Consider the following 9,844-nt stretch of genomic DNA (forward strand, 5'->3'; position numbering starts at 1 on the left):
TTCTTTAATATTGGAAGGGCATTCCACCATAGGAGAAAAGACATGATTAGGTGCAGATGTTGAAGCAGCTCCAACCATTTCTATATCTTTACTTCCTGCCAATCTTATTGCTCTTTGTGGTGGTAAATTAAGTTGATGCATCACAAGCATTAATTTTTTCAATTGTTCTTACATTTATGCCATTGCACTCTTCATTTCAACAAGTTCTACTATGATAACACTTAGAAAAGAGAAGATGTCTAATATCGCTGAAGACAAATAGAAGAGAGGACTTGAGAACAAAGAAAATACTAAAGACAATATCTATTTAAAAGGGAGTAATCCACAACTTCTAATATGCTTATATCTTATAAAAAAAAAGAGATAATCTACTCTTAATCAAGATTAAAAAAAGCTCTGATATTGTAGGTGTACTCTTGTCAATCTGTTAAGGACAAGAACTTGATGAAAAAGTAATTCAGATAAGTGATCCTTCACTCAAAAAAAGGTAACAAAATATAAATAAACAAGTATGTATATTGAAAGAGAAACTAGAATGGCTATTGCCAAAAGACAAGAAAACTAGAGATCCTTGAAGCTAGACTAGAAGCAAGAAAGGAGTTGACAAGAGTAAAGAAGGCTTCACTCTTGTCTCTATATATACTATCTAACTAGGGAGTACATGGCGACGTTCTATAGGACCTTTAATAAGTGTTGACTTTATAGGACAAATGCCTTGACTTACAAGGCAAGTTTTTCTATGTGTGGGCAACATTGTTAGCTTGGTCTTCAAGCTAACAACATGTGTGGCACATGGCCAACTTATTGACCACGTTTTTAATCCAAAAAGTCAATTAAAGACACCTATAAAGTCAAAGCAACGTCTATACAACTTCTAGGAAGCTTCTATATCAAATACTATAGAATTAACTTACTTTTATCTACTTTTATTTACTTCTACCTATTTATATATGTAATTATTGGCTTACATGAGTATGTCCATGATACCAAATCATAATTAAATATCTGCAAGTCACATAGATTTTTAATAAGCCAAAAGAAATCTATAATCTCATTTTAAAAATCCATCTTTGTATCATAATTTTGTCATAGCTCTATATCTCCATCTTTCACATATATATATAAAGTCTTAGCTTCCAAAACTCCCTTTACTTTGTATAAAATGTCCAAATTGTAGCAAAAGCCTTTCAAAATATTTTTTTCTTGCGAAAGATTTTTTTTCTTCACATTTTAGAAATTTATATCTCTTGATTCAACCATTTAGTTTTTTTTTTTTTTTTTTTTTTTTTTTTTTTTTTTAAATTCCCAAATAATATAGATTTTATTCCTAAGCTTTATTACAAAAAAAATGAATGATAAATCTACTATAGATCCTTTGTCATCTTAAAAACTCTAGCATGTGCTCTAATTCCTAATTTATAAGCACCTAAATACTATTTTCTTTATATTTCAAAATTCCAAATTTTAAATGCCACAAATTTTTTGTATGAAGTTTAGAAACATGATAGTACATATTTTTGAAAATTTTGAGCTAAATCTTGTCAAATTGCTCAAGATATAGTTCAAAATACAACCACCAATAAATCAAGTCACCTACTGCTAATAGATTGCAAGCACTGACTTCAACTTCCTATGTCTTCTTTATTCCAATTTAAAATCCATTAAATAGTATGTAAAAAGTATAGCCAAAAAAGTTTTCTCTTCAATCTCAATCGTTGATCCTTCATTGCTTTCTCTATACATGTGTTATGTTCAAAAGAGTGGCAATAAATATAAAATATGTACCTTAACTTTGAGCACTTATATCTCTTTCATGAAAACTTCAAATCACTCAAAATTTATATCAAACCTATAGCCAAAATCCTAAACTTCATGATTCTAACTCGTCAAATTCAAATGGCATCAAAAAAATAATCCTAATTCCTAATAAGGCCTCAAGCAGCTCCTTGGAGCCTATTGGATATTAATTTTGGCTAATAAAAATGGAGATTTTTATCATCCATTACCATTCATCTATATGGTTGGCATAACTATTCTTTTTTATATAAAAATCATTTTCTAATCATTTTTTAATAAGTTTTGTTTAGTATGTGCCCTAAATATCAAATAAAAAAATAAAACAAGATTTCAAAAGTCACCAATGTTTAATAAAGATGGCTCTAAATATATAAAAACTATTCTTGGTATAAAATCAACCTTAATAATAGCCTTTTTAAACTAACTACTTTTAAGTAATAATCTAATTATATTTTGTAATCAACTAAAATCTAATTACATGGTTCTTACTACATTGTATAGTAAATTGTATATTAAATATATATATGTATTATTTTTACATGGTAGTCAAACCACAATACGACAATGCTTATATTCTTTTTATATAGTATAAATTTCAAACTTGAAACTTTATTTGATGGCATACAATTTTCTTCTTTATAAGATAGACAAGGATGCCAACTTGATTTTTTCTCCATCTAAGGAACCAATACTAATAGATAAAGTAGAGCCTATTTTATACTCTTGCATCCATTACACCTTGACCAATTCAATATGGGAGCCGCTATGTAGTTGCTTGTTATTGCCCTCATCCTTGGTGTGAGTTCTTTTACTATGCTAGTGGCGACCATCTCCATCAACTCCAACAACAGTTGATTCCTACTTGTCTCACCAATTAGTATGCTCTTTTTTCCATCCAATGACCAAATTAAGCAAGTAAAAATATTTTTATTATGCATTGAATGATTTGATTTTTAAAATTATAATTTAAAAAAATCAAAAAATCAAAAAAATTGAAGAAAATATAAAATTTGAAGAAATTGATATTTAGAATATTTATGAATGATTAATTAGAGAATTTTTTTTAAAAATACAATACATGAATAGAATAGATTTGTAAAACAAGAAAGCATTTAGATGAAATACAACATTGGCAAATGTCTTAAGTGTCTAATGTTTGATATAAGATGTTTTAAAATATCTTCAATTCTTTAAATTTATAGAAAAGAAAAATTATTATTGCATTTCATTTTCATTTATATTTGCATTTTTTTCATATGTAAAAATTATTCCAAGAGGTTCCATATGGACAACAATGCACAAAATGCACAAAAACAGAACATAGATAAACTCTTCATCCAATTCTGTGAAGGCTGAGCTTCTAGAAAGGTATAGTGCACATGGGTCCATAATAACAACTTCTATAATTCTGATACTCTAACAGTCAATCATTCATTCTAGAAACATAACCTCAACAAACCTTACCTGCAATTGACACAGATGAACAATAAAAAAATATATGTGTACAATTCCTCCTGTACCACGTATATACATACATATACACAGAAATATCATCAACAGAAACCTGAACACAACGTGCAAAAAACTAGCATGAAACCTCAAGCAACTCTGCAGAAGCTGAGGACACATACAACAACAACAATAACAACACTGGCTGTGTTCATTCATACATTCATGGTGGAAAATAAAGCCCATAGTAAGCATTCATAATGAAGAAAACAAAGGAGAAAGACACAAAAGAGTGAGTGGCAAATCCCGTCTTGGTTCATTGCAACAAACATGGTTCATGGCAGACAGACAGACAGACAGAAGCTGCACAGGAAGTGAGGCTTTCATTTGATGGAAAAACAGATGCAGCTGCTCCAGGTGTTGCGTCTTTTGGCGATGGCAGGCTGTAAGCTTGAAGAGCTGCAGGATTTGGGAGAGTTGCCTCGGATTCTAGACATGATTTGTTGTATGAAATGAGCACCAGTGGGTGACCTTGGTGACCTCATTGCACAGCCTGGTTCTGCTGCTGCTGCTGCTGCTGCTGCTTTGCTGTGAGCACCATCACCCAACAAGCTTTGAAGCGGTGTCCGAGGTGATCGGCCTCTCTTCTTGCCTTTCTGTTGTGCTTCCTTGGCTCCGAGGATTGTCGAGGGAAGTCTGCCGGTGGAGTGGGAGGGACCTCTCCTCAATGACACTGATGCAGAAGGGACCTGATGATCTTCGGAGGAGATAGCACCAGCTCTAGGAGATGGTGAATGAAGCATACAGTTTGGAGTCGTGGTTTCGTCTTCACGTCCGGGAGTGCCGCGTCCGCCGCTGGAGTAGATCTCTGCTTGCTCCTCCCAGATTCTGTCTTGGCACTGAGAGCTGGAGTACGATGGGTTGGCCAAAATGGACACGGACGAGGTCACAGGGTACACGTCCACAAAGGGCAGTGCTCCGGAAGGAGTTTGCAGCCTGGATACAAAGCTTCGTGATCTCTCTCGTGTTATGGGGGTTCTGTTTATGGTCCTCGTCGGGGCTTGCTCCAGTGCACCCATGCTCCCGTTCGTTGCTTGAAGACACCCTGCGCAAGTATCAATGTCCAGAATCAGTTACTTTGTTGATTGTCTAACCTCGACTGGGATGACGTTTGTGTTTTCTAGTCACTCTGACTGAGCAGCCTACACAGTATCAGTAACGAAACATCACCTGCCAAAGAGTCCAGGTCGTAGGAGTTTCTTCCTCTGCTGGACGACTTCTTCCTAGCACCCGACCCTCCACCATGCCTGCCATCTTCATTATTTCCTGCTGCGTTGTTCATGGATATGTTTGTGTCGACTCCGGTTTCAATACCAGACTTGGTTTGGCTGTCACTTTTGCCACCAGCCGTCGGCCTGGGAAATTTTGAGTCTACCTGTTCCACTAACTCCTGAGCGCAACTCTCCACCTTCGTCAAAGTAGGAGTTGGCTCTTCATGTGTGCAAGTGTTTTCGGCGATCTTATTACCCAAGCCGAGAAGTTGCCGTGACGATATCTCTGATAGGTGCTGTGGTTTAGCTTGATGGTCAATGCTCCCAGTTTCACGAGTTGTAGCTACTTGAAGGCCTTCATAACATCGTCACAAAAATATTGGACATGTGAGAAGAAGCTAAAGAGGCGAACACAATTGTTTTTCTTAGCACCTACAACAAGAATAACTATGCAATTTGTAGCAAACAGCGCAGCAGATTGGTCGAACTGGCATTTAAACAACGTACCAAGGGTGACTTCTGCAGGAGATAAATCTAATTGCTTCAAATCCTCATCTCCATTTATGTGCTCAAATTGGGTGCCACTCTTCAGTTCAACTGATTGCACGACAGAGAACCCAACTTTTTCTGACTGGGTTTCAGCTTCAGTGTTTATGACAAACTCACCCATGCCATCCACACCGTCGTGAGCAGAAGCTGAAGAAAATGAACCAGCAGGAGCAGGTCCTACAGTAAATTGAGCTGTTTTCTGAAGAACAAACTTTCTAGCCCGCGATGCATCTACCCTAGACATCATTTCAGGTCCCCCTGTGGGCATTCTCTTCATCACCACAGATCCGGAGTCTGCGACTCGCACGACCTTCAGTAGCATGGCTCCAAATCCTGAGGCAGAGACACTCCGTCTTCTCTTTCGTTTAAGCTTCAACTGCGCGCGGTCAGATTTACCTCCCACGATAGTCTCAAAGGAGCTGTTAGCCAGACAATCATCAGATTTGCATGTCATCTCCGAATCCGTTTCATTAAATGTGCTTGGTGATTCTAATAAGATGTTTTTCCCCTCATTATTCATTGAATCTTCGCTCATAAGGCTGGACAATACTGCAGCCTCTGTGAGTTCTTCCTCAGTTACTTTACCAGAAACAAAAAGAGGGCTCGATCGGATGCCTTTGATTGTACAATTCTCGGCAACAGTTTTATTTGTTGATGTTGCAGAGCAGTCATGAGAATCAAATTCCTGAGGCAATATGATTTTCCCTGGCTCAAAGTGGAAAGACCCCAATGCAGGGCTCGCTATAGAAGGCAGAAACTTGGATTTCGACGTGATGTCACAAGGTTGATAATCTTCCTCTGGCCACGTCAAACTCTGTGGGCTATGTGTGGCTAAGGAAGACGGTTCTTTGGTTAAAGACGAAACCTCTTGATCACTTGAATCTCTTTCAATAATGGGTTTGCCTTCAGTGTCGTCAACAGCCGACAGAGAATGAGTTGAAGATATTCTCGAAGCATCTTCTGAGCAAGTGAGAGCATCTTCAACTGCGCTGGTAGACTGATTTGCTTCTCCCTCGTCCTTCAACGTTTGGGGAGATGAAGCGTTTGTGGTCAGAGAGATTGTTGGCTCTGAGAAGACAGCAAATAAAGAAATGAACACCTCAACGAATTAGGGGTAGTCTGAGTAGGTGGTTCTGGTGCGTTTTCGACAAAACGGGCAAACTCTCCATCAGCAGATGATAACTCATAGGAAAATCGAATTGATTCCAATTTACAATCTATGAACCCAAGCCCTTTGCATAGTACTGTATTGTCCCCATTCTTGTTCCGATGTTACCGCAATTCTTTGATGCTAATTATGCTTCCCTACCTTGGAAACTCCTCGCGAATCTCTCAACTTCTGGTGGTCTACACATGCAGGGAAGTATACTTTACCATCTATGTCCACAGCCAAAGCATCAGATCTGCCTTCGTTGCCACCGTCTACAGCTCTGGATTTTTGTAATTCGTTGCTCGGTGTCAATTGAGAATCTAGTTGCAGGGATAATGATCCTCGCTGTAGCTTGCCAGATAGAATGAGTTCCTCTACAGATAAAGGTCCGGAGTGTCGTCTTTTCTCCACATCTGCTTTGTCTTGTTGAGCTATCCTCGACATTGAGGAGGAGCGCTCAAGCATTGTGCTAGAGTGGAAATGTGGGCCTCCAATTTTGGCATCTGCGTCTTTGCGAAGCTTGCTTGGAGACGAGCTTGACACTTTTGCCTTCGGCGACTCTGAAGGTATAAAAGGTTTGACGATGTTATTTGAACCAACCCTTTGATCTGGTGGGTCATTTGTCCAGTTCCATAGTTTAGACTTTAAGTTCAGAACTGCAAAACCAACGACTAACTACTCCAACTCACAAGAAGAGGTCGGGAAAAATTGTTAGTCTGAGGAAGATAGGGTTAAGATTGAACCCACCTCGGAATATGTGAAGGCTTGGAAATTTCATGTCTTGATCCGTAGACGAAGCCCCACCATCAAGCTCAAGACCTTTCAAAAATTCTTCGGTGCCACTGAGAGACGACGGCTTTCTCCATAAACCCTGTCTAGCACCGAGAAAAGATGAAAGAGACTTGTCGATGACCTTAGGACTGTTAAGTGCGCTGACCGACGTTCTTTTCCCGCAATCGATACTTCCAAGTTGCCCAAGCTGCTCAAATTGCAAGGAGACCATCGAGAGCGACTGCTGGCGCTTCCCCCCAGACAGAGATATTGGCGCTTGAGCTGTGTTACCAGAGATTGGCTTCCCCATGGTTGAAGCTTGAAGAAACCCTCATTGATCAGAGAGTTACCATAGCACATCCTTAAGAAGTGAGATGTTGTAGGTGATCCATGTCCACATAAATGAGGGCGAGGGCTGCTTCCGGATATATTTTTTCGTCTCAGAAGTTTCAATGTCTCAATGTCAGGACAATTGCTTTCAGGAAGGATGTCGAGCTTGTGAGGTTCAAAGTTGAAAGCAGTAGTCAACAATCCCGATCATGCAACTTGAAAGTTATGGCGGCTACAGCAAGGTTATTCTCAAATCACAAGAAACTCCTAACGATATTACTGTTGACTGCATTCAGAAAAATATTGTACTGTAATTATCCAAATCGTCAGATGGGGGCTGTATATCTAGATGATGAGCGCTCCCAGCGATTTGGATTAATCTTCTTGGCACGGCCAGGCTGAACATTCTGCAACTGCTTCTCTGCCGCATTGTCCATCTTGTGAACCCAGTCATCCTATTCTTGCACGAGCTTCAGCCGAGAAGCAAGCACTTCCGTCGAGCTCTCACTGCATCAAAAACCGCAAAACTAAGATTCAGCTATACCAACTTGACAACTGCATGTCCGGAATTAAATCGTCATTGACCGACGCACGTAATTTACAAATTTTGCGTAGTGTTTAAATACCCTACATTCTGAAGCTCGAATGAAATTGAGTATCGTAGCGCCACAGCTTTGACTGACCAATGTCGGTACACGAACCCTTTCTAGCTGTTCAGCAGATCTAGCTACCTGAACCGTGTGCATCAAAACACAACGAAAAACAATGCGACGTTACTGATGAATGCCATAAACAGCAAAGCTGCATGTTAAAGCTCTCAGCTCAATACCGCAACAGTCGAACAGTAAACACGAGAGGCATTTCGGAAGGGACCAGCTGCGAAGAGCCACAATCTTCTGTGCCCCATCGCTCTTCAACCCACCACCTAACTCTCCGTTTCACCCCGAGACAACCCCGGAACCGACACATTACACAAGCTAGCTAAAAACCAGCTGCTAGCTAAACCAGTGTAGAAAACTGCAGCTTATTCGATCCTAAACACACCCACACACACACACATATGCGATGCACACTTGCGACAAAACAATGCGGAATGTGAGATCTAGATATTACCGAAAGGCGAGAGCCCCGAGATGCGGCAAGCAAACCTCAAAGCTGCAGCTGATGCTGATGCTGCAGCTGTGACCCACGTCCGTTTGGAATGATACTCTTGGGATCAGACCACCTGCAGAGTTGCTGCGCGCCACGACTGGATTGCTGAGCTTCCTTCGAACTTGAATAACTGCAAACCTCGACCGGATGCTGCCAGTGTCATGGAGCTCAGACACACTCAGTCTTTCACATACACACACAGTCTTACACACACACACACTGTTACGCACAAACTTACAGACAGATAGACAGACAGCCGGACGGACAGAGTGCGACAGAGGCTCAGGCGTTGGTAGTCAAAGCAAAAGATCCAGTGCAATCCAATTAGCGGTGTTAATTACATGGCGTTGATTAGAAAGCTTAGGGAGCCTAGCGCCGCATGTTTCCACATTCCCTCTGAATGTTCACCGTTGCTGTTTCCCCTCCTTGTGGGTGGTACCCCTCTTTGTTGTTGTTCCAGGTTTGCTTGGTCTCCTTTCATCTAACTTCCTCTTTACATTTAATTAATTTAAGGTTTTCGTTGGTCTAATTCATTCCCCTTGCTTTTGTTTTTTATTTTTGTAAACTTCTGGTGCATTGTTCCACATAAAACTAAGTCTGTTGGCATTTCCTTCTCCTCTAAGGAACTAAAAACAAACCGTAAATCACGTCTTTGTTTTGAATGATTGATTTCGCTATCATGGTTATTATAATTTCCACCAACAATGATAATTTTGCACTAAATTAACATCCATGATAAAATAAAATAAAATAAAATAGTTCACATGATAAAAACTTGTTGTCCATGACAACCACCCCAGTGGTATGTGATTAGATGTGTCTTATGTTATGAATAGTCACTGTAGCTAAGAAGAAATATATTTGTGAATATGTATATGTGAGCAAGTGGGATAGGGATAGGGGGAGTAGAAGAGCATGAGGTCCGTGCATTGTGGGTGCAAAGTGGTTGGCAAGCCTCAATCTCTCCTTCCCTTTCCCTTCTTTAAATTCCATAAATGTCTCAGTTTTTATAATGAAAGGGAAAGGGGACTCTTCGGGAAGTACTGCTTTTGCTAGAGTCAACCAACTGTAATAAGGGGTGCCATTAATTCAATCCCATTCATTCATTCATTCATTCATTTGTATACATATATGTTTTCAAGCCAAACTTTACATTGTTAAGCACAAAATTTTACTGGGTTTAATTTTATAAATTATTCTTGATTGACAACTGCTTCTACTACTGTCTACAGTTACAAACAAACTTTTAAATCATTTTTTTTGTGTTTGTATGTGTGTGTGTTTTATTTTTCAATGAAATCTAAGTGAAGTTTCCTCAACACCTCAATGACAATGACTGCAAATATGAAAATAAGTAAATTTAAGTAAGAGTCAA

General features: G+C 39.2%; 1 protein-coding gene across 6 annotated transcripts; it reads right to left on the minus strand.

The window, feature by feature from the left end:
- Positions 1–3,539: 3,539 nt before the first annotated feature.
- On the minus strand, positions 3,540–8,783 carry LOC112279675 (uncharacterized). Of its 6 annotated transcripts, XM_090252398.1 has the most exons (7): positions 8,431–8,783; positions 7,949–8,048; positions 6,964–7,824; positions 6,441–6,824; positions 5,025–6,134; positions 4,477–4,872; positions 3,540–4,351 (listed from the first exon to the last, which is right to left on the minus strand). In XM_090252398.1, exons 3-7 carry the CDS (start codon positions 7,295–7,297, stop codon positions 3,630–3,632), a joined length of 2,946 nt encoding a protein of 981 aa, XP_090108524.1. In that variant the 5' UTR covers positions 7,298–7,824; positions 7,949–8,048; positions 8,431–8,783; the 3' UTR covers positions 3,540–3,629. The 6 variants fall into 6 exon arrangements, with proteins under 6 accessions (XP_090108524.1, XP_024370129.1, XP_090108534.1 ...); XM_024514361.3 differs by having other exon boundaries at positions 6,441–6,776; positions 7,949–8,702; XM_090252408.1 differs by lacking the exon at positions 7,949–8,048 and having other exon boundaries at positions 8,466–8,701.
- Positions 8,784–9,844: the final 1,061 nt, after the last annotated feature.

Source organism: Physcomitrium patens, chromosome 1, assembly GCF_059467195.1.
Source record: "Physcomitrium patens ecotype Gransden chromosome 1, ASM5946719v1, whole genome shotgun sequence".
NCBI classification, from domain to species: Eukaryota; Viridiplantae; Streptophyta; class Bryopsida; order Funariales; family Funariaceae; genus Physcomitrium; species Physcomitrium patens.